General features: G+C 42.2%; 1 protein-coding gene across 3 annotated transcripts in view; it reads right to left on the bottom strand.

Moving 5' to 3' along the window:
- Nucleotides 1-701: 701 nt before the first annotated feature.
- Nucleotides 702-25,884, bottom strand: part of man2a1 (mannosidase, alpha, class 2A, member 1) — a 169,654-nt gene continuing 144,471 nt past the window's right edge. For all 3 annotated transcript variants that reach the window (XM_069892624.1, XM_069892634.1, XM_069892644.1), the window contains 3 exons: nt 15,495-15,692; nt 2,236-2,346; nt 702-1,310 (listed from right to left, as the gene is read on the bottom strand). In XM_069892624.1, coding sequence (XP_069748725.1) covers nt 1,158-1,310; nt 2,236-2,346; nt 15,495-15,692 — 462 coding nt within the window. In that variant the 3' untranslated portion in view covers nt 702-1,157. The remainder of the gene's footprint in view (nt 1,311-2,235; nt 2,347-15,494; nt 15,693-25,884) is intronic.

Here is a 25,884-nt window from a genome sequence, read left to right as displayed (position 1 = left end):
TTTTTTTGTCCTATAAACAGATGAAACTTAACTCTTGGTTTGGTTAACAGAAATATACTGAATTCTCAGAAATAATTCAGAGAGCAACTGATTTCTGGAATTTGAAGACTAAGTAACATCAAGTGACCACATATTTTGAAAATCAATATTTTTCTCCTGGGGGAAGAAGACTTTTTGCAGTATTAAGATATTAAATTATGAAGGATGTATTGAAACAGATGAAGGAAAAAATTGGCTTTTTTAAGAATGAACTAGATGGCCTAGTAATTTATCTATTCATGATATTCAAGATATAAAAATTTTAAGACTGGTTTATAAAACACAGACAAGGAGAATGGTACACAAAGTAGAATCTATTATAATTGTAAGGCACAGAATCACAGTTGCAACTTTTGAATAGAAAACAGCTATTCTGATCTAATAGCAGAAAATGTATATATTTAAAATTTTGTTAACTCTTGGCAGACATTAGATGTCAGAACTTACTCTGGAAACATTGCACTTATCCCATCTAATCAAGTAATGAGACAGTATTCTGCAGAATTCAATAATTCTGCACCTCAAAAAGTAATCCAGTGTTTATTCTAAAATCTTGTTTCATTTAAAATTTTCACATTGCTTCATAAATCATATTTTAGAATTTCTTGCACTCAAATATGACTACTTTTTGTTTGGAAAGTAATACCTCATGTGCACAGACATACTGTAATTAAATTTTTAATTGCACTTGTAATTTAATGTTACAAACCAAAGGTTAAATGCATTAATTAAACTGCCTTTAATAATGTCAATGTTAAATGAGTAAATTTTAAACTTCCTCTGCAGATTCTCTCTGCAGTTCTTTACCTCAGTGAAATACTAACAGGATTTTCTTGAATTAGGCATGAAACAGAAAATTTAAGCTGAGAATTGTATTATTGTAAGGAAGCAGTTTTTTTGGTCCCATTTCTTTATTTTTATTGTTAATTTTTTTCCACCTTTTCGAGTTTCATAAAATTTCCACAAATTTAAATTGAAAAATACTTTTACCATTGAGCTTTGTTGGATCAGTAGATTTGGCATCATTTACTTAATCTTTTAATGTGCTTGTAGTTAGGGCAATACGCACAGTATGTTCTTTAATACAGTTCGTTCAGCAAATGGAGCTATTGACAGCATCATCTTAATTGAATTCTGTATGTTCTTATCTCCATTGGATTCAATTCTATTTCGTTGCTATTATTTACACCTTGTGTTATATGCATCAAAGACAAGGTTGATGGAATTAATTGTTGAAGTTTTGAATCTCGAAAGAGATTCTGCACAGGTATCTGCAAAAAATGTTTTGCATTTAATTGTTTACAATCTTTTATCACAAAAACAGGAATTCTACATAAAAAGTATTTTTGCTTTTTCCATATCCTTATTCTTTGATATATGAATAAAGTCCAGAAGACAATTAAAGTTAATTTCAATAACAAACAACTTTTCTAAATTTAGAAATGTAACTAGAATAGCTGTGCAGGTCACACAGCGACCTTTATTTAGCAAAGATACGATACATAACCAACATTTCAGGCTTGAGCCCTTCAAGATATGAGCAAAATGCAGACAGGCGCCTAAGGAGCACATGCCCAAAGGTAAGGGGAAAGAGGTGGAAAAGAGAGGGAGGGCACAAGAGAAAACAGGGGAAGGGGGATAGCTCTGTGCATGGAGAGGAAAGTGGGTGAAGAACTGGAGGAAAGAAGACAGAAAGATAGGGAAGAGGGAGAATAGGGAGTGGCTTATCAGAAACCAGGGAAGTTGATGTTAATGCATCTGGTTGGACAGTAGAATATTAGGTGTTGCTCCTCCAATTTACAAGTGGGTTTATCTTTGCTTTATAAAGTATACTGTGTGACCTGCTGAGTGTCTCCAGCATTGTGTTGTTACTACAATCAGACATTTGTGGTTCACTAGCTTAATTCTACCTTCCTTTCCTCTCCTATCACTTATCAGCTTTTTTTCTCTACTGTTCCACCACCTGTATCCACCTCTGACCACTTTCCTGTTGTCCTGCGTTCCTTCCCCAGCCTCTCCTCACCTCCCCTAACTTTTTTTACATGATGAAAGACCCACAGGGCCCAAATGTTGGTTACCCTTTACTTCTAATAGATGTGGTATAACTTGCAATTTTTCTAATATATTTGTGTATTTAACTATACCTCCTACCCAAATATTACACATCCATATGTTTAAAACAGAACCTTGTTTTACCTTGCCTTGCGTAGTAGAACAAAACAGTCCAGTATTTCTGTTTGAAAATCCACAATCAAAACCTTTCCTGTGAATGATCAGGGCCAATTTATCTGATGGACTCCACTCATCCTGCAATGACAAATTAATTTTTTTAAATATGCAATTTATATACTTTTAATGATATACAATGAATGGAATATTTTGTATCTCGTAAAATGTTCAAAAAAAGAGACCAGCAAAATTTATATTTTTATATCAAGAAACTGTGTGCATTAGCTCTTAGGAGAATGCCATAATTCATTATTTTTTGTACTATTTTATTTATCATTTTAATATATTTAACAATCAACAATCATACCAAATGTAAAACATCAAGAAATCCCCTTTCTCCACCCCCTCTCCTCTATACAAGTCCTATTAAACAGAGAAAGAACGAAGAAGGAGGAAAAAATCATCCCATTGTCAGTGCTGTTACGAGCTTAGAGGACCCCAAAGCCCAACAGCAACAGATATTCACCAAGACAAATGGTTACTTAAACAAAAGTTGCTTTTAATTATCTTTAAATATGAAAACAGAATCACACTTTAACTTATTACTATTAACTTAACCCCCTTCTAATTCTAAGCACATGTGTATATAATGTTCAGAAAAGTTCTTTAATTCACAGTCCAATCTCACTTCTCACTTCCAAGTTCACTGGTTGCAGGCAATTCATACTGTGCACAGAATTTAGCATCTATGAATTTCACTTGGCTTTGGGGCTTGAAATGTAAATGGTTACCGCTCAGGAAGGTTCTTGTCGGTTTTCAGAGAGATTTTTTGGTCGCTGGACACAAATTGATTCCTTCTAATCAGCCACGTCAGTGTCTTGCCAAAGAAACTTGCCCCATCAGGGTTTTCCAGATGATAACCTCTTCTTTCAGGTAACCACAGAATTCCTTTTTGTTTCCCTTATTTCAAGAGAAACACTGAGCAGCCAGACCTCTCCTCTTGTCTGGACCACAAGGATTTTGACCAGGCTGAACTAAGAACTCAAAACCCATCTTCAAAATAGGGTTTTTCCACACGCTTGCCAGCTTGTCCTGTTCCAGTCCCAGCTGCTGCTGCTGAACTGTAAAACTGTAGGACTGATCTCTCTCTCTCTCTCTCTCTCAGAGAAAAGCCTGTTTGACTCCCTCTGCATGCAAAACCACATGACCCTCTTAGAACAGCAAACTGTACTCAGACAGACTGGGGCTCTGAACCTAATCATCTGTTGCTTTTCAAAACAACAATCCATTAGTGAAGTCTCTATAGGTATTCGCCAAAATTTTTTACAAAGGCACTCGGAGGCGGCCTGGCTGCCTTGAGCAGAGCTCCAGTATTTTAAATGAGATCTGTTTTGAAGTGTTCGTATGTGACCTATACTAAAAACCTGCCACAATTTATCTCCTTTAAAACATATCTATATAGAATACAAAATACAACATAATCTGTTACAGTGCGAAATAATAAAACATGGAGACACAATAATACCACATTGCTAAAATCTTTTCAAAGGTCTACTGCTAGCCAGTAGAGATCGTAACTCTATATTGGCACCAGTGAGGTATCTATATGCTCCATATAAGGATGCCAGATTTTTAGGAAGGTATTATATCCCATCCTGAGATTGTATATGACCTTTTCAAGTGGGATGCAACTATTCATCTCTGAAGACCACCTATCCATGAGTAAAATGGGCGTCAGACTTCCATATTCATAATTCATTATTAAGGAAGTAATAACGCAGCATTTAGAAAAGCTTATCATAAATAGGCAGAATCAACAAAATACAGTAAATAAAACAGGACAGCTAAGGAATAAAAGCCCTTTGAACCACAATGTATGCACTGAATATGATGATCAAATTAACCTTGTCCTCTGCTGCTTGCATATAATACATATCCTACGGCGGTGTGAGCAGAGAGAGAGAGACACAACCACCACATTGAGGGTCATTAACGACTGTTTTTTTTAAATTTGGCGTGTGCCCCTTTAAGGGCAGTGCTGGCTCAGTCACCCTGTGCGTGATGACATCACAGAAGCTGCCAGGGCCGCGCGTGCCACGCGGGAGATTCGACTGAGGAAGAAACCCCCAACGGCTTGCTTGTAAGGCCGGTTCACCCTAAGCGAGTGCGCCGCCACTCAACCCCCCCCCCAGAATTGGCTACACATCCCGCCGCTTGGTGGCAGCCCTGTCGCTTAGGCTTGGCTATCTGCACCGGCTGAGATAAGTCCAGATGGGCTGCCTTCAGGCAGTTCACCGTAAAAAGTTCCTCCCTCGCCCCAATGTCTAGGGTGAAGGTTCCTCCGGTCCGCTACAAGACTTTGTACGGCCCCTTGTATGGTCTCTGCAGTGGTTCGCCCTACGGCCCCCTTTGCACGAAAACAAACTGAGCAGAATCGAGTTCTTTGGGGAGGTGGATTGGCCGGGTGCTGTGGCGTGCTGAGGGTGGGGGAGCCAAGGAGCCCAGTCTCCTGTGGAGGTCAGCTAGCAGGTTTGTGTCGGTTGCCGCGGTGTCGGGGTCTGAGCTGAAAAACTCACCCGGTAGGGAAAGCAGTGCACCGTACACCATCACCGCCGCGAAGGCTTGTAGGTCCTCTTTGGGTGCCGTCCTAATCCCGAGGAGGATCCAGGGTAGCTCGTCTGCCCAATCCGGTCTGGAGAGCCTGGCCATGAGCGATGCCTTCAGGTGCCTGTGGAACCTCTCCACCAACCCGTTGGACTGGGGGTGGTATGCTGTGGTATTGTGGAGCTTCATCCCCAGGAGTTTCGCCATCCGAGTTCACAGAGCGGATGAGAACTGCGCGCCCCCATCGCTGGTGATGTGCACCGGGTCTCCAAATCGGGCGATCCACTGGTTGACCAGAGTCCTGGCGCACATCTCCACAGAGGCTTCCTTGATTGGGAAAGCCTCCGGCCACCTTGTGGCACAGTTAACCACCGTGCGGAGGTAACGAGCCTCTCTTGACACTGGCAGGGATCCAATGATATCAACATGGATGTGTTCGAACCTGTGAGCCGCCGAGATAAAGTTCTGTAAGGGATCCTGCGTGTGTCGGTGGACTTTGGAGGTCTGGCACCTGGTGCTCTGCCACCTCTCTCTTGAGCCCATGCTACACGAACCGCTCTGTGACCATACGCACCATCGTCTTCACCGCTGGGTGAACGAGGTCATGGACTTGACTGAAGACCTTCGCTCTCCAGAGCAGTGGGACTACCGGACGCGGTGTACCTGTTGACACATCGCAGAGCAGTGGGTCCAGGCTGCTGGGCAACTGGCAATCTCAGAGTTTGAGGCCCGAGATGGCAGTCCGCAAGGCCTGCATCTCTGCATCGTTCCTCTGGGCCTGGGCCAGTTGAGCGTAATCTAGGCCGAGGGCGAAAGTGTTGATGGCGGGTCGGGAGAGTGCATTCGCCACCACGTTGTCCTTACCAGCCCTGTATAGGATGTTGGTCGTGAACTCCGATACATATGAGAGGTGGCGCTGTTGTCTGGCGGACCACAGATCCTTGGCCATCACCAGTGCCTGGGTAAAGGTTTTGTGGTCCATGAAGACTGTGAATGGCCTGCTCTCGAGGAAGTAGCGAAAGTGGCGATGGCCAAGTACAGCGCCAGGAGCTCCCGGTCAAAGGTGCTATAAATGAGTTCTGGTGGGCACAGCTGCTTGCTGAAAAAAGGCCAGTGGGCACCAGTGTCCATCAAGCCAGTGTTCCAGGACACCACCCCACTGCCGTAGCTGAGTCATCCATGGAGAGCACCGTGTGTACCTCTGGCCATGGGTGCACTAGTAGTGTCGTATTGGCTAGGTTCTCCTTCGTCGTGATGAAAGCCTTATTCGCCTCTTCCGTCTAGGATAGAGTCTTTTCTTTGATGGCCATCAGCGCGAACAATAGGCGCATGGTGCGAGCCGCTCTGGGGATGAAACAATGGTAAAAGTTCACCATCCCCACGAACTCCTGGAGGCCTTTTCGGGTGGGGGGGGTTTGGGGAAAATGTTGGACGGCCACCACCTTCTCCGGCGCTGGTGTGCCCCAAGAGCTGGAGGGACTCCTTGACGAACTGGCATTTGGCCGCGTTGACCCCCGTGAGGCCGAAATCCACCAGTCGAGCAAAGAGGGTGCAGAGGTGGGCCTTGTGTTCTTCGAGGCTGCAACTGGCAATGAGTATATCGTCCAGGTAAATTAACACAAAGTCCAAATCCCTCCCTACCGCATCCATGAGGCACTGGAATGCTTGGGCCGTGTTCTTTAGTCCAAAGGGCATAAGCAGGAACTCGAAGAGATAATGGCCATCTTACCCACATCGTCTGGATGCATCGGGATTTGATGGTATCCCCACACGAGGTCCACCTTGGAGAAGATCCGTGCGCTGTGGAGGTTGGCGGAGAAATCCCATATGTAGGGCACGGGGTACCTGTCTGTGGTGGTTGCCTCGTTCAACAGCCGGTAGTCCCCGCATGGTCTCCAGCCCCCAGACGATTTCGGGACCATATGGAGCAGTGATGCCCAGACACTATCCGAGCGCCGGACGATTCAAATTTTTGGAGTCTGGAGAACTCCTCCTTTGCTTGCTGGAGCTTCTCAGGTGGCAACCATCTGGGCCTAGTGTGCAGCGGGGGGACTTGAGTGGCGATATAGTGGAAGACCTCATGCTGGGGCACAGCGGCATTGAAACGTGGCTCTAGGATGGCGGGGAACTCGCAGAGGATGGCGGCGAACTCATCTCTGGCGGCAGCTACTGTGGCAATTTCAGGCCTGCAGGCATCTGCTATGTCCAGTCGTGCGGGCGTTGACCAGCCTCTTGCCCTTCATGCTGACCAGGAGACCATGAGCCCTCAGGAAGTCGGCTCCCAACAGCACAGTGCCCACGGAAGCTAGGGCGAATTTCCTGTGGAACTTCTCCTTCCCGATCTGGATCCGTGCCCTGCGGGTGCTGTAGGTCCTGATGGTGGAGCCGTTGGCCACCCACAGGGTTGAACCGCGAGATCAGGTGCGTGTCTCTAATGCAATGGGGGGGGGGGGGGGAGGACGCTCAGCTCGGCCTGTGTCCACCAGGAATCGGCGGTCAGTGAACCTGTCCTTACATGAAGGAGGCTGTTTGTGCGGCCAGCTGTCGCAGCCATTAACGATGGCTGGCCTGGTCATTTCCCTGAAACCCTCAGGGTTGGCGGCACTTACGGGCTTGCGCTCCCCAGCACTGGTGATAGAAGCACCAGGGTGACTGGTCTTCCTCTGGCTTGGTCTTGGAGGCGGGCGGTGGTCTGCTAGTTCCCGGGTGTGCCACCAAGTTGAGGGCTGCCTCGTTCTCCCTCTTCATGAGCCGGGGGCGTCTGCATGGACTGCTGCCTTTCTCAGGTTCGAGAAGTTCTCGTCCGTGAGGTGCAGCCAAATGTCCTCTGGCATTTGGTCCAGGAATATCTGGCAGAAGAGAAAACAAGGCTCATGGTCTTCCGCCAGGGCCAGCATTTCGTTCATCAGCACCGAAGGACTACGGTCTCCAAGCCCGTCCAGGTGTAGGAGCCTGGAAGTCTGCTGCTGGGGGTTGAGGCCCGAAAGTTCCCAGCAGCAGACTGCCCACAGCTGGGGGGTGGTGGATGATGTCGTCCACCCTCATCACCGTATCTTGGTCCAGAGCGCTCACGACATGGTAAAACATTGTGGCGTCTGCGGAGATGTTGCGGAGTTAAAACTGCGCTTCTGCATGTTCTCGGTCGGTAGGTCCAAAAGGGGGGGGGAAGCTTGATGGAGACAGCATTAAGCTCTGCCGAATCCATGGTGCTCGGGAGTTCAGAAATTCGTCTGGGCTCGTCGGGGTCGCTATGGCGGTGTGAGCAGAGAGAGAAAGACACAACCACCACATTGAGGGTCGTTAACGACTTTTTTTTTAATTTGGTGTGTGCCCCTTTAAGGGCAGCACTGGCTCAGTCACCCTGTGCGTGATGACATCACAGAAGCTGCCAGGGGCGTGCTCCACGCGGGAGATTCAAATGGGGGAAGAAACCCCTGATGGCGCCATCTTCCCAGGGCTTCCCCGCCACGTGGCGTTACAAGTGGGGTTGGTTTGCCCTGAGCGAGTGCGCCGCCACAATCCCTCTATTCCTGCATGCTCATATGGGTATCGAGAAGCCACTGAAATGCTGTAATCATATTGGATCTTATCCTTCCATTGCTTGTCAGACACCTAACACAGTGTAAAAAAATTTGTCCCACGCATCTTTAACTTTTCTCCTTCACTTTAAACACATCTTCTAATTTGTGACATTTTCCTGTCAGGTTTCACCTCAGCATCCGATGCTCCAGAGAAACAACCCGTGTTTATATAACCCAGTGGTTCTCAACCTTTTTCTTTCCACTCACATCCCACTGTAAGTAATCCCTCTGCCATAGATGCTTTGTGATTAGTAAGGGATTGATTAAGGTTGTATGTGGGTGGGAAGAGAAGGTTGAGAATCACTGCTCTAGTCCCAATTGTTACTGAAATATTTTGCTTGAGAAAAATTGTCATTGGCCCATTTCCTTAGGAGTTCTGAAACCATGCACATAATGTGTCAATTAGGTACAATCAAAACAGTGGTTTTCAAACTTTTTCTTTCCATCCACATACCACCTTAAGCAATCCCTTACTAATCACAGAGCACCTTTGGCATAGGGAATACTTAAAAGTGGTATGTCAATGAAAAGAAAAAGGTTGAGAACCACTGGTAACCTCTCCCCATAATTTATACCATCTAATACAGGCCACATCCTGGTAAATCTCTTCAAGTTCAAAATTATTGTCAAAGTACATACATGACATCACATACAACCCTGAGATTATTTTGCCTGCAGGCCAGGCAGAATTTCTACTTATCAGTGATGTAAACTATACTCAAGAAAAAGATACACATACAAAAGAGAGAAATGTAAACAAAGAAATAAATTTAAATAAACTGACTATGCAAATATAGAAAAACATATTCAGTGATAAATAATGTGTAAAGTAAGAGTCCTTAAACGAGTCTATGATTGAGTCTGTTATTTAGGAGATTGATGGTGGAAGAGTAACAACTGTTTCTGAAACTGATGGCACCTGCACCACTTTCCTGATGGCAGTAGTGAGAACAGAGCAAATCCTGCATTGATGATCGCTGTTGCTTTCCGAAAGCAGCAATCCACATATATTTTCTCGATGGTGGGAATGCTGGTGATGTCCTGGGCTGGGTCTACTACCTTTTGCAGGGGTCTCCGCTCAGAGGTATTGGTGTTCATACCAGGCTGCGATATTAGCCAGTCATCGCACTTCCCACTACTCATCCATAGAAATTAGCTGTACTCTTTTCGAGGCCTCCATATCCTTCCTGTATTGGGGTAACCAGAATTGCACACAGCACTCCAAATATGGCCTACCAAAGATTTATATAGCTGCAAAATGACTTCCTTATTCTGATATTCAATGCTCTGACCAATGAAGGCAAATGTCAAGTGATTTCTTTACCACCCTGTCTACTTGCCTGGCCATTTTCAGGGAGCAATGGGCCTGGACTTGCAGATCCCTATGTACATCAATGCAGTTAACTACCCTGTATACTTTCTCCTTACGTTTGACCTCCCAATGTGAAACATCTCACATTTATTCAGATTGAGTTCCATCTGCCATTTCTCTTCCCTATGTGTAAGCAATGTATGTCCTGCTGTATTCTTTGATAGCCCTTACACTGTCCATAACTCTACCAATTCTTGCAGTTATTATTTTGAATTATGAGAAAGATATGATCAAACCTTTAAAAGGATTTTTGAGGATCCAACAAACAAGGACAGATGAATTTCGGCAGCTGGATTACATATGCTTGGCTTCAAAATGGCATGTTATAAAGGGTCATAGGGTAACATTAGTATGGATATAGGAATAAATAATGGAGAGGTATCAAAGGCTAGTATTAAATAGGTCAGAAAGCTGTAATCACAGAGCAGCCTCAGGACTGCTATTTACACTCAATATTACTGGCTTTGGTGAAGAGACCAAGTGTAATGTATTCAAGACTGCTGGTGGAATAAGGACAGATGAGAAAAAGTATTCCTAAAAGAATATGGTACTCAATCCTTCTCTAAATAGAAAATTAAAGGTATTTCTTTTTGCCTATTTATTTAAAGAAGGTTGTTTAATGTCTTTTGAACAGCTAGCAAGTAAATATGACTTACCAAATACTCTTTTTTTTAGATATTTACAGGAGATAAATCTCTTAAATACCATCTTACTGGACTTTCCATTTGTATATCCACCAGATCTAGTTGATAACATTTTTCAATTGAATCCTCCTCAGGAAGGATTGATTGGAATTATATATGATATAGTATTGAAATTACATCCAGTGCTTCACGATAAGATTAAAAAGGTTTGGGAGCTGGAACTTAAAAGACCCTTCAATATCTGCCTGACATTCATTAATCCAATTCAAGATGGTGCATTGTGTTCACATGTCCAAAGATAAGTGGCTTGTATCTTTTCTAATATTGTGACAGATGCAAATCTGATATTGCTACATTAACACATATGTTTTGGTCTTGTCCATCCTTAGAAATCTATTGGAAACAAATTTTTTATATCTTTTCAACTTTATTTCAGGTGGAATTGTGACCCAATCCAATAACTGCTCTTTTTGGGGTTACTGAACCAGACACGGGGAGTTTTTCTGTACCTGTGCAACGGGTTGTGGCCTTCTCTACATTGTTGGCCAGAAGAGCCATCTTATTCAAATGGGAAGACTCTAGACCTCCATCAGTATTTCAATGGTTCTCTCATATGTACTGTTTAAGTTTAGGAAAAAATTGTATTTGATTCATTAGTGAAATTTGAAGATACATGGTGACCTTTTGTGTCTTATTTGATGTAAATGTTTTTAATGTGATTAGATGTACTCACTCTTCCAGACGAGATATAGTCTTACCTTTGTTTTTTGATTCACGATATGCATCCAAAGCTACAAAATATATGTAACCCTCAAGATAAACTGCTCAGATATGGTTTTTTTTTGGTTAGTTTTCTTTTCTGTCTTTATCCAGTGTAGTGGAGGGGGGTTCGAGTTGATACATATGTGATAATTGTATTTTCAGTTTCATTCCCTTTTCTTCATTGAACTGTATTTATTATAAAAAACCAATAAAAAGATTGAAAAAAAAAATAGATAGGTCAAATGAATGGACAAAAGTCTGCAGTTGGTGTGCAGAGATGGGAAATGTGATGTTATCAGGTTGGTTGCAAGATTTTAAACAAATAAAAATAATATTTGGAATGTTTCACAATCTGGGGATTTGCTGGCATGATCAACATTTATTGCCTACTCCTTGTTGTCCATCAGAAAGTGATGGTAGCCAGCTTGAACTGCATAGTACTTCCCAAGATACTACCATAGTGTTTACAATTATTCCAATAATTAAAGACTGAAATGTCATTAGATCTGAATATTCAAGAATGAAAATCAGAGAACTCACCAGATAGGTAGAACAAGCAATTGGGAAAACAAAAGCCCTACAATGCAAGGGATATGGAGAACAAGGAGTAAGAGTCATGTTACTGTTATACTGAGCTTTGGAGAGGCCACACCTGAAGTAGGAAATAGCGTTTAGTTTCAGTATTTGATAAAGGATATACTTGGTTTTAAGGGCAATGCAGATTGTCCTGGTGAAGTGAGATTGAGTAGATTATCTGGAATTTAGATGGATGAGATTTGATCTCATTGAAACAAATACAAATCTGCGTAAATTTGACAGGATGCATACTGTGAGGTTGATACTCCATAACTTATAATCTTAAGATGATGGGTCAGTCACTTAAAAAATGAAACAAGAAGGGATTTACTCTTTGAGCATTATGCATTTTCTAAATTCTCTACCCTAGAGAGATGTGGATCCTGAATCATTACTCTGTAGCAGTGATTCACCCCAAGTGTAGCTTTCTATTCATTCCAATGTCAAGACTATTAGTCATAATAAAAACATAGAAATACTGGAGAAACTCAGCAGGTCTCACAGCGTCCACAGGAGATGAAGATATATAACTGATGTTTCAGGCCTGAGCCCTTCTTCATTGTAGGAATAGAAAGCAGGCAGGGTCCTGAATAAAAAGGCTGGGGGGAGCAGAGTGGGAAGGAGAAACATCAGGGTATTGGGAGTGAGCACAGGCCAACAGTCAAAAGGCGATAATTGGATATGGATAGGAATACAGTGGAGGAAAGGTGATAAATGATCGGGGAGGGGAGACATGTCAATATGAGAATGGGGTGGAGAATTGAAATGAGTTGCCATTGGGAGATCCCCGTTATTGCAGCTGACATGGTTAAGGTTCTGAACGAAGTGATGTAGACCTCCACATCAGAGAGACTGAACGCAGACTGGGAGATATCTTTGTTCAGCACCTTTGCTCTTCCTATAATGTGGCAACTAGAAATGCACACAATACTCTAACAATGGCCTAACAATGATTTGTACATGACATCCCAACTTTGACACTCAATGCTTTAGCCGACAGAGTCCTTATACCTCTTCACCACACCGTCAATTTGTGTTGTCGCATTCAGAGAACTCTGAACTTGAATCCCAAGGGCTCAACCATTCACTGTGTAAGTTCTATCCTGATTTAACTGCATCACTTTGCACTTGTCCCAGCTAAATTATATCTGCCATTCCTTGGCCCACTACCCAGTTGATCTGCATCCTGTTGTAGTATTAGAGAACAACACAATGCTAATTTCCACATCAACCCCAAATTAATTAATCATGCCATGTGACAAACAACAGGGAACTCAACACTGATCCCTACAGAAAACCAGTGGTTACAAGTTTCTGATCTGAAATACAACCTTCTAATACTGCTATCTGTATCCTTGTCCATGCAATTAGCATAGTGGTTGGCACAATCCTATTACAGCACCAGCGACCCAGGTTCAAATCCCGCACAGTCTGTAAGGAGTTTGTACATTCTCCCTGTGTCTGCATGGGTGTCCTCTAGCACTCTGTGTTCTCCCACCCTTCAAAAATATATGGGGGGGGGGGTTGTAGGTTAATTGGGGTATTTGGGCAGCAGGGGCTTGTGGACCAGAAGTGCCTGGTTTGCCACCTCACCCTGGACTTCATGTATTCCAACCTTCTGGACTAGCCAACCGTGTGGGACCTTGTTAAAGACCTTGCTATAATCCATGTAGACCATGTCTACTCCACTACCACCATCAATCCTCTTTGTCGCTTTTTCAAAAAAGCTGTTATTAAGTTAGAATTACCTTCAAACATTAGATTCCACTCAGAAAACTGCTCATTATAGATTTTGAAATGAAAATATAACTTGGGTTTCTTTTCTCTTTGACCAAATGCCCTTTTGACCTTATTTCTACCTCACCTCAAACATGTGATTAAGATTTAGATTGTTAAGAGCATTCTGATAATGCAGATGATCTGTCTGGTGTATTTTGCCTCATCTCTCCCCTCATTTCACCACCAAAGAAGAATTTACCAAAAATTTACACTGTTCTCACTCTGTACAAGCATGTTTGACATTTTTTTTTTCCTCATCTTGCCATGTACCCTTTCTAAGCAACTCTTGTTTAAAAGACCTACCTGATGCTCCCAAGTCCCCAGATCACAACTTCCCATCCTGGCCTCAAGAATTCTCATAGATTCAGATCAAGCAAGGGCAATGAAACCTATTAATTACCAGTGACCACCTTTTCCCAGTTGAATCAGCACTCTTTCATAAAACCCCAGGATGAGAAGGGGACTTCCTCATATAACACAAGAAGCAGGCACAGGCAAGCCCCCCCTATGAATAATCAAGTTTGCATTATCCTAGTGAATACACTTATCAGAAAGGGACTTTAGCAGTCAGTGAGGAGAACCAACACAAGGGAAAATCTTTCCTTACCCTCGTGGTGGTAGAACGAGCAGGTGTTTGCAAAAGCTGAAGCATCTGCAATCATTATCAACCAATGCTACTGAATAAATGACTATACTTGGCCTCATTCTAAGGTCTCACCTTATAAGTTTTCTGATTATTTCTCTTCATGCAATGCAGATTAATGACTGATAGCCCTGGATAATAACTGATAGCCCTTCACAAGCTCTAGTGCTGAAGATTTATGGCCTAGTTGGCTATGCAGTAAGCCAAACAGCAAGTAGTTCCAATGTATGCGTAACACCTCCACTTTTGCAACCATATTTGAATATGTCCCATCCACAAAATGTACGAAAAATCCAATCCGGCATCAAAATGCTCCAAATCTTTAGCAAAATAATGGTAAACATGAGGAAAAATATATCATCAATAGAAACCACTGCACATTTTCTCTGTCTCTCTCCACCCTATCCTCTCCTTTTGCCTTTCTCTCCTCTCTCTCTACATGTATAATCTCTGTTGATGGGCTGCTTTACAAATACACATCTTGGATTTCCTTAAGTTAAATATGTAAGCTCTTTTCTTCATCTCCCTCCTTAAGCCAGTTTTTCTGATTTCATCCCCATATTGATCAATTTTTAAGCACATCCTTTTTCTTGATCATGAACTGCTTCCATTTCAAAGTATCAAAGTCATACAGGATGAGAATAGGTCCTTTGGCCCAACCTTTCCATATCCCATCTGCCTGCATTTGACCAAAACCCTTCGAAACCTATCTGATCCAAATTTCTTATACATTGCAATTGAACCTGCCTCAACGACCTCCTCTGGCAGCTTGTTCCATACACCCACCATCCTCGGTGTAAAAAAAGTTACTTTTCTGGTATTAAATCTCTTCCTTCTCCCCTTAAACTAATGGCTTCTGGCCAATTCTACTACTCTGGGAAAGAAAAACCGTGTACTCAGCTGATATATTACTCAAATAATTTCGTACACCTCTGTGAGATCACCCCTCATTCTCCTCCACTCCATGGAATAACGCTCAACCTCTCCCTATAGTTCAGGCCCGTGAATCAAAGTAACATCCTTGTAAATCTACACCCTTCACCTCACAATTGTTTGACATGTATTTAATGGGTTAGGTCCTAATCACTGAAATTCTTTTCCTCTCCCATCTACTTTTGACAATCTGTTCATGTTTGTTTCTTTTACTCAGTGTATAACATTTTACTCCTTTAAAATACTTATTGATATTTTGCTGTATTAAAGATACTATAGTAATCCAGATTATTATTTTTTGTAATGATAAATAACATTTGATGAAATGCATCCATTACCAAATTTAGTAGTGCCACAGAACTGTAGAGTTACTAAACAAATGTTGGCCTTACCTTTCCCTCTATTGTTCTAAGGTTTAGTATTTGCATATCACATGGCATGGATAAAGAAAGAGGACTGTATAAGTTCAAGAGTGGAGGAATTTCATCAATGTTTTGTTTGACAACCATTGGAATGATTGGGTGATTCAGGTAAGATGATGTTCTGTGGCTCAACAAAGATGGATAACTCATTGCCTTGTCAGCTTCATCCTGGATAAAAAAAAATGCAGAATTTAAAAATAAGAATGTCTCTGAAATTGACAAGCAGAAAGAGAAAACTTAATGCAATTAAAAATAAGTCAGGATAATTCGCCTAGAATTTTAAGAAGAATTATTTTTGGAGTGAAACAGTGCAAGTTCTAGAAAGGTAATGTCTCAATTTTTCAGAAGATTAAATTAATTTGTTTCTGTATCCATTACCAAGCAATACTATTACTGACTCACCTGGTCAAGGTCTGAAGAACACTGGCACCAGAATGTCAGAAAATTAATAAAAGAGTAAAATGTTTTTGACTCCTATCCTCAACAATTTATCTATTGCATCTGTACTTGTTCTTGACATTACTGGACAAATAATATTTTTATAGTTCTTGCAGACTTGCTTTTCACAGTGGATACCCTCTAAACTTTGTGTTGTGTTGCTAGCTTACTGTTTGGAATGAATTCAGAACAAATTGACCAGCAGGGACGGTAAGCAACCAGCAGGTTGAAAAGGAAGAAGAATCATGAGTATTCCCATCCTTTACAATGTCAGAGATTAGCATTCAAGTGCAAAAGGCGTAGAGGTGTTTGGTTTCCACATGCCAGTCTTTAGACCAATCAAATTTTTTTCCCAACAAAATACAAAAAGGCTGAGGCTAATGGGTATAGTAATAGCATTTCTAAAAATATTCATTCACTTTTCAGGAACTGGCGAAGTATTTAACTCTAGGCATTTACCCTGATGTCAGGCAAATATTTTTCCCTGTGCTCAGTTCAACTCTGAGCACATAGAGGTAAAGGTGCTCAGAGAATATTGTTGGAGCACACACAGAATTTAGAAAGAATGTCAATATAGTTTTAAGTTAGGATGGTTGCAATTTGAAGGGAAACTGCTCTGCTGTGCCTGTAGCTACTCTCCTTTCTGAGATTGTAGGTTTGGAAAGAGCTTTTGGAGTAGCCTAGGTGAGTAACTGATTCTTCTATGACCCCCATCAACATCCCAGGTGCAGTGAAGACTTCTGCATCAGAACTAGACTCATTCTGAGACTAATTATTTCAATGTTAGGTATTCTTATGAAATAGGTATTTAGATAGCAATGAAAATGCTAACAGCATGGAAAGCTACAGTGTGCGTCCTGGATAATGGGATTAGTGTAAACTGGTATTTGATGGGTGGCTTGAACACCCAGAGGACCTGTTTCTTTGCTCTATGACTCTAGCATCCACCTGAAATTGATTACACAGGTACATTCAGTACTCAAACAAACTCAGAATAAATGCATTCCAGATAATTTATCAGCCTATTCTCAGTTATTAGTGAAGTTTTAAAGATGCATTTGACAAGCAGCACTTGCTCACCAATAAGTAGATCACTTGTACTCAGTCTTGGTTCCAAATTCATCACAGTCTTAGCTTAACTGGAGAATTCCCAAGATGAAGCAAAAGTGTTAACACTTGATGTCACGATAACTGTTAATCAAATGTGGCAGTGAAAAGCCCTTGAGAAACAGGGGTGTAATCAGACACAGAGCACCTAACACAATGACAGTGAAAGCCAATCATCTCATCCACAGATCATCGATTAGGAATTCTGGGTAGTGACTTTGGCCTAACCAACCGTTTCATCACTCACTTGTGTTACCCAGCAGTAATAGATAATCACCAAGACAAATGGTTACTTAAACAAAAGTTGATTTTAATTATCTTTAAACATGAAAACAGAATCACACTTTAACTTATCACTATTGACTTAACTAACCTAACTTAACTCCCTTCTAATTCTAAGCGCATGTGCATGTAAGTTCAGCAAAGTTCTTTGGTTCACAGTCCAATCTCACTTCTCATTCCTCCAAGTTCACTGGTTGCAGGCAATTCTTACACTGTGCATAGAATTTAACATTTATAAAGTTTACCAGGCTTTGGTGCTTGAAAGGTAAATGGTTACCACTCAGTTCTTGTCAGTTTTCAGTATAATGGATAAATATTTGAGAGAATTTGGTAAGATTTAGAGTAGGTTACATACATACACACATTTTAAAACAGATCTTATTTGAAAGACTGAAGAATTCATATTCAGTAACAATGCAGGATCTTTGGAGATTTTTATGCACATTTCACAAGTAGATGCTAATTGAAATGATGTCATGAAATGCATAGACCACTGGAATTGAAGACAGACTGGATGGCTGGATAACTACAAGGCTTCAGACCTTTCTGCAAAGTGCTCAAAGAAAGGTCACTCTGGGTTTTGTTCATCTAAGACAACAGTTTGACCAAAGAGAAGAATTCCAGTTGTTTGCTGAAGAAGGTGGGGTTTTTTTGTAAGTGAGAGTCACATGGGCTTTCTGACAGTCTCAGGTGGGGGGGGGGGAGAGAGAGAGAGAGAGAGAGAGAGAGAGAGAGAGAAAAGACAAGCCCTCTCAGCTAGTGTGTGTGACACTGAAAAGAGACTGAACAGTCACGGCTGAAACAAGCCAGGAAGAGCTGGTTGGAAACAGAAAGTACCAGAGCAGTGGATGGCTGGAAGTGCTATCTGTCTGATGTTTCTCCTGGAATAAGAGGAACAGAAAAGAACTCTGTGGTATCCTGAAGAAAGAGGTTAACATTTGGAAAACCCTGATGAGGCAGGTTTGATCTGCGAGACATTGAGGTAACTAATGGTGGTACCTCAGTTGTAGAAATCCTGGAACAACAAATCTCTTATGCAAACCCTCCAAGAAACTTCCTGAGCACCAAAGCCTGGTGAATTTTATACATGTTGAATTCTGTGCACAGTGTGGGAATGCCTGCAACCAGAGAACTTGGAAGAAGGAGAAGTGAGATTGAACTGTGAACCAAAGAATTTTTATTAAATTTACACACACATCATACACATGCGCCTAGAATTAGAATAGGGTTAATTTGGATTAGTTAAGTATAGAGATAGGTTAAAGTTTGATTCTATTTTCATGTTTAGAGTTGATTAAAAACAACTTTTGTTTAAGTGACTACTTGTCTTGGTGAATGTCTATTGCTGCTGGGTTTTGGGGTCCTTTGGGGTCGTTACATTAGAGAGATTTGTTGTTCCAGGACATTTAAAACTGATGTACTTCCATCAGCCACTCCAGTATCTTGCTGACAAAACTTGCCCCTTCAGGGTTCTCCAGATAACCTCTTTCTTTCAATCACCACAGAGTTCCTTTTTGTTTGTCTTATTCCGTGAAACATTAGGCAGCCAGTCCTCTCCTCTTGCATGAGCCACAAGGGCTTTGACCAGGCCATTTTTCAAATGGGCTTTTCATAAGCTTGCCAGATTGTCCTGTTCCAGTCCCAGCTACTTCTACTGGCTGTAACACTGTACAAGTGATCTGTGTGTGTGTGTGTGTGTGTGTGTGTGTGTGTGTGTGTGTGTGTGTGTGTGTGTGTGTGTGTGTGTGTGTGTGACTCTCTCTCTCTCTCTGAGAAAAAGCCTGTTCAACTCTCTCTACTTGCAAAACCCCATCACCCTCTTAGAATAGCCAGTTCTCTTTCAGACAGCAGCGGCTCCGACATGCTCTTTCATCTGTTTCCTTTTGTAAACAACAATCCATTAGTGAAGTCTCTTGAGCACTTTTCAAATCTCTTACAAAAGGTCTGAGGCCCTGATATGTCTAGCATGGGGCAGAGCCTCCAGTATTTCAAATAAGATCTGTTGGAAAGTGTTTGTATGTGACCTACTCTAACAAACCTTTCCCAATTTATCTCCCAAAAACATATCTATATGCTCGGTCACACCTCCACCCCATCAAAAGTTCAGAAGTGGGAATGCTTGCTAATAATAGTAAATGCTCAGTTCCATTTAAAACAATAATTAATGAAACAGTCCTTCCTATTGAAGAAAGAAGTGAGAGCTAGACATGTTTTGTGCTGGGATAAATAAGTGGCTATAAAATTTTAATCATTGAAATGCTGGCCAAATATGATCTAAAATATAACAGAATCTAAAAATCACCATTTGAAATCCAGCAGCATTACATTTAATATCCTGGAAAAAATCTTCACATCAAATCAAACAAGCTCTCCTTTGACTGAATTTATTTCTTCCACATAAAAGATACAACTATGAAAGCCAGATCCATTGTTTTCTGGGATTGGTAGAGCAATCTTCCCATTAATCCTATTCAGAACATCAATATTTTTGTGGTTCATTAACATTTGTATTGATATGATTTCCTTCCCATGTCCACAAATAATAAAATAGCATCAATTTTGCTGACATAAGAAGTTAATAAATATGAGTTAAATACGATCCAGTCCTCATCGAGGGTGCAGTAGTGGAGAGGGTCAAGAACTTCAAATTCTGGGTGTCAACATCTCCGAGGATCTGTCCTGGAGCCTCCATGTCAATGCAATCACAAAGAAGGCTTGCCAGCGGAAATACTTTGTAAGGTGTTTGAGAAGATTCACTGTCATTGAAGACTTATGAAAATTTCTACAGGTGTACCGTGGAGCATATTCTGGCTGGTTGCATCACTGTCTGGTACAGAGGTGACAATGCTCGGGAGAAGAAAAAACTCCAGAGGTTTATTAACTCAGCCTGCAACACCATGGGCACCAGACAAGAGGTGGTGTCTTATGAAAGCAGCCTCTACCCTCAAGGACCCCCATAAACCAGGCCGTGCCCTCTTCACCATCGGGGGGAAAAAAGGTACAGAAGCCCCAAGACGAGCACTCAGCAGCACAAGGACAGCTTCTTCCCTGCTGCCATCAGATTTCTGAATGATCAATAAACCAAAGACACTGCCTTCCTTTGACTTTTGTGCACTATTTTCATTTATTTTTGTCAGGTGGTTTACATGAATGTTTGGAAGGTGGTTTATATGGATGTTTGCACTCAGACGCTGCCGCAAAACAACAAATTTTGCGACTTGTTCACGACAATAAATTCTGATTCTGAAACAGGAACATCTGCAAATGCTGTGATTGCAGTGGAAACAGAAAAGTGCTGGAAAAACTCAACAGGTCTTGCAGCCGTGGTAAACTACTGTATGCATATATTTATCTGTTTGGGCACACCCACTGAGCGATTACACATGTGGCTCCTGAATAAAGGTGATTGTTCCACAGCCCCCTCCCCAGTGCAAAACAGTCGAGCAGCATGGACGTGCCTTTGTTCTATAGCACATAAAAGCCTATCAGTTTGTTCAACTTCAGTCTTTTGGAGTCATTGATGGTGCATCAGCAACATTCTATAGGAAGTAAAGGGTAACCTATGTTTCGGGACTGAGCCCTGTTAAGGCACGTACAAAAATCAAGTAGGAATCTAAATAAGAAGCTGGGAGGAAGGGAGGAGAGAGGCTGGGGGAAGAAGTATAGACTAATGGATAAGAGGACATAGGTGGATATGGATGGGAGGATAGAAGAGAAAAAAAGCTGAGATATGATGGGGAAGAAGGTATATCTCTGAAAGGAAAGAGAAGGAAAGGGAATGGGGAGCAGGAGGAAAGGAGACAGAGATATCAGGAAAGAGAGAAGGGGGAGAGGTTTAACAGAAATTAGAAAAGTCGATGTTAATGCTGTCTGGTTGGAGAGCACCCAGATGGAATATTAGGTATTGCTCCTCCAGTTTGCAGGCAGCATCAGTTTGGCAGTGTGTGTGATCTCAGTGTGGGAATGGTGTGTGGAATTAAAATGGCTGGCCACTGGAAGATAACTGTTATTATAGCAGACAAAGGAAAAGTGCTCAATGAAACAATCTCCCAGTCTGCATCTAGTCTCACTGATGTAGAGAAGGCCACAGTGAGAGAACTGGTTGCAATAGATCACCCCTGGAGATTCACAAGTGAAGTTTTGCTGCACTTGGAAGGACAGTTTGGAGCCCCAAATGGTGGTGAGGGAGGAGGTGTGCCTGCGAGTGTAGCTTTTCTTTGTGATCACAAGGCTAGGTACTGAGTGGGTGATGAATGTGAAAGGAATGAGTGGACAAGGGTGCCCCAGAGGGAGAGGTCCCTCCAGAAAGAGGAGACGGAAGGAGAGGGGAAGATGTGTCTGGTGTCAGAATCACGTTGTAGGTGGCAGAAATTCCTGTTGGACGGAAGCTGAGGAGGATAATATGTACCATTTTGATTCTGAGATTTCCACAGTACACAATATTTTTTGGTTATTCCAGATTAGAAATATGTTTCTCTAAATTTAATTTTTAATTTCCTATTTGCCTCAGTGCCTTGCATTGATCTTTTGAGGAATTAATCTTTGCTGACTTCTACTCTATATAAAAAAAACCCTTTCATTCTTTCCTTTCCTCTCCTTTTTTTACATCTTAAAACTTGTTTACCAATAACTTTTTGCAGTCTCATGAATGATTACTGACCTGAAAAATAAAACCCCTTTCTCTTTCCAATGTTGGATCCTGAGACGCTGCTTACTTCTCGAATTTTCTGTTTTTATTTCAGATATCCAGCATGCTTAATGCTTTAACTACCCTGAGAGCAAAATGAGCAAGATAAATACTTTGACGAAACAAATGGTTCAGAGGGTAGGACTTCTTCAGCAAATGATTCACCTTCCGATCACCTCTTGGTTTTCCACAATTTATAAGCACAAGTGCATCTCCAACACCATCCAGGACAAAGAAAGCCACTTGATTGAAACCCCCTTCAATCCTACACAGTCAGAATACTGCAGCTGTAATGTATGGGCTCTTCAAAATACACTGCAGCAACTCCTCAAGGCTTCTTCAATGGAACTTCCTCGATCCATAGCCTCTTAAAAGTTAGAAAGAATAGGGCAGAAGAGTCATGGGAATGCTACATCCTATAAGTTTACTTCCAAGGCAAATACACTTGACTTGAAAATACATCTTCATCCCTTTATTATCTCACATATCAGAATCATCATCAATTGAAATGAATCTGCTTTGAAAATGAACAGGCCCTTTTTAGGCGCATTAAACTGAGAGCTTTTGGTGAAACAACACTTTGTTTAAAGGGTCATTGGGAAATCAAAGCATTGTGCTCTACAAGAATCTCAGGGTGATGTATGATGCAATGTAGACACTCTGACAATAAATCTAAAATCTACTGAACAAATCTTAGACAAGTGCATTTCCTATGCCATTTTTTTTCCAGAGTGAATTAACAAAAATAGAATTGGATTGGGAGATGGGTTGGTGGAAGTGAGGTGGTTAATCCTTTGGCAGTGGATTGAGATCTGCGTGATAATTGGGTTAAGAGTTGGTTGTTTGCAGAGGGGTAAGAGTGAGGACCAGGTGTAAGGACAGGTATGGATGGAATTGCTAGAAGTGAAATTGGAAGTGGAGTGGGAGGAGAGGTTCAGCGCCAGCTGCTAATCTAATAGATTAGTAGTCAGATCTGGGATAATGTTCAGAGATTAGGTAGGTGATCATTTCCAGATGTCTGATGAATGAGTGGAAGGAGTCAACATTTTAAATGATGGGGTTAAGGATCAGGCTCGTCTCCCAAATTTGGAGGAACAGTATCTTCTTCTTCTTCTTCTTTGGCTTGGCTTCGCGGACGAAGATTTATGGAGGGGGTAAAAAGTCCACGTCAGCTGCAGGCTCGTTTGTGGCTGACAAGTCCGATGCGGGACAGGCAGACACGATTGCAGCGGTTGCAAGGGAAAATTGGTTGGTTGGGGTTGGGTGTTGGGTTTTTCCTCCTTTGCCTTTTGTCAGTGAGGTGGGCTCTGCGGTCTTCTTCAAAGGAGGTTGCTGCCCGCCAAACTGTGAGGCGCCAAGATGCACGGTTTGAGGCGTTATCAGCCCACTGGCGGTGGTCAATGTGGCAGGCACCAAGAGATTTCTTTAGGCAGTCCTTGTACCTTTTCTTTGGTGCACCTCTGTCACGGTGGCCAGTGGAGAGCTCGCCATATAACACGATCTTGGGAAGGCGATGGTCCTCCATTCTGGAGACGTGACCCATCCAGCGCAGCTGGATCTTCAGCAGCGTGGACTCGATGCTGTCGACCTCTGCCATCTCGAGTACTTCGACGTTAGGGGTGTAAGCGCTCCAATGGATGTTGAGGATGGAGCGGAGACAACGCTGGTGGAAGCGTTCTAGGAGCCGTAGGTGGTGCCGGTAGAGGACCCATGATTCGGAGCCGAACAGGAGTGTGGGTATGACAACGGCTCTGTATACGCTTATCTTTGTGAGGTTTTTCAGTTGGTTGTTTTTCCAGACTCTTTTGTGTAGTCTTCCAAAGGCGCTATTTGCCTTGGCGAGTCTGTTGTCTATCTCATTGTCAATGACAATGAGAATCCATTCTTTAAAGCCTGACAAAAGAGCATCCCTTTGATATATGCCACTGTTACATCCCAGGCACTTTTTAAAAAATTTATTGAAATGTTAAGTACAAATAAAATACAATCAGGGGTCAAACTGAATTGACTACAAGTCAACCTAGAGAGTCACCACCTATCAGGTAATTGTGATTCAATTTACCTAAACTTCCCTCCATGCCCAGAGAAATATGAAAACATATTGCAAGCTGGAATTTAGATCATGGCACGTTTGTCCTCTCCTCCCTTATTGATTCAGTAAAGTTAAGTCAAGTTTATTGTCATCTGATTGTACAAGAACAACATCCTCTGGTCCTCAGTGCAAAAACACACAGACATAACACTAATACAGAGAAATGATACATTTGCAGCACAAGTATTTCATCTGTACAAATAAATAAATAGAATTGTTTCATGATTGTGAGACTCTCGGCTGGTTAGTGTGAGCAGTTCCTTTGATCATTTAGCATTCTCACTGCCCATGGGAAGAAGCTGTTCCTCAGCTTGGCGGTGTTGGCTCTGATATTCCTGTATCTTTTCCATGACAGTTCAGCTGAAAGATGCCTTGTGCAGGGTGGAAAGAGTCCTCAATGACTTGCGCACCCTCTCCAAAAACGATCTCATTAGATCTCGTCAATGGGGATGGGGGAGTGAGGGGAAGAGACTCCAGTGATCCTCTCTGTCACTCTTGTGGTCCTGTGGATTGACCTCTGATCCCTTTCTCTGCAGCGACCGCACCACATTGTGATGCAGCCGGCCAGAACATTCTCGATAGAGCTCCTATAGAAGGTTGACATAATGGTAGCCAGTAGCCTTGCCTCCTTCAGACTTCTCAGGAAGTGCAGTCACTGTTGCGTGTGTTCCTGACAAGTGAGGAGATGTTGAGTGTCCACGATAAGTTACTAGTTAACTCCAAGAAACTTGGTGCTCTCCACTCTCTCTTCTAGAGTTGTTGATGTGTAGTGGAAGGTTATTATTCCTGGTCCTCCTGAAGTCCATAATCATCTCCTTTGTCTTGTGCACATTGAATCTCAGTTTGTTACTCTCACAAGATTTCATGTTTTTCCACCTTTTCTCTGTAGTGTGATTCATCGTTGTTGCCAACTACTGTTATATCATCTACAAACTTGATGACACTGTTGGAGCTGGATCTGGCGTTGCAGTCGTGGGGCAGTCAGTAGTGTGAACAGGAGCGGGCTGAGCGCTGCCACCTTGAGGTGCGGCAGTGCTCAGCATGACGGTGCTCGACGTTTTCAATATACCAACCTGGACAGACTTGTGGTCTTTCCATTAGGAAGTCCAGGATCCAGTTACTGAGAGGGATATTTAGTCCCAGCCAGGACAGCCTCTCCAATAGCCTCTGCAGAATGATCGTATTAAATGCCAAGCTGAAGTCAATGAACAGCCTTCTGGCATCTGAGGTATTGTTCTCCAGGTGGGCCAGGACGGAGGGAAGCTACAAGGCTATAGCAACATCTGTGGAATGGTTTCTTCTACAGGCAAATTGAAATGGGTCCCTTCTTGAATATGGTGGTGGAGTAATGATGGTCCGGAGAAAGGAGTGGATTCGGTTTGAAATCTGTCCCCATTAACTTATGTTAAAACTCAAGAAGGGTTTAACATTTGAACAGAAACTCCATTCATTTGCTTACACATTCATATGTGTAAGCATGTTTTGGTACAAGCTATTATTTTACTTAATTCTAATGCATTAATTGGTAATATTTAAATTAAGCATTTTATTTTAATAATGACTATTATCAACATCTATTTGAATAGTGTTTAAATATCTCTACCAGACGTACTTATAAAAAGTTTAGGTAATACAGTCATGAGCTGTCAAAAGTTATCAGAGTATTCATATGATGGAGGTTTTCTCATCTCTCAGATCCTGCTCTGCCTCACAGGATATCTCCCAAGGGCAGAGTGCCAGCCGACTAAGCCTTC

The sequence above is a fragment of the Narcine bancroftii genome, chromosome 1 (genome assembly GCF_036971445.1).
Source record: "Narcine bancroftii isolate sNarBan1 chromosome 1, sNarBan1.hap1, whole genome shotgun sequence".
Classification (NCBI taxonomy): domain Eukaryota; kingdom Metazoa; phylum Chordata; class Chondrichthyes; order Torpediniformes; family Narcinidae; genus Narcine; species Narcine bancroftii.
This window is presented reverse-complemented; position numbering and strand designations above follow the sequence as displayed.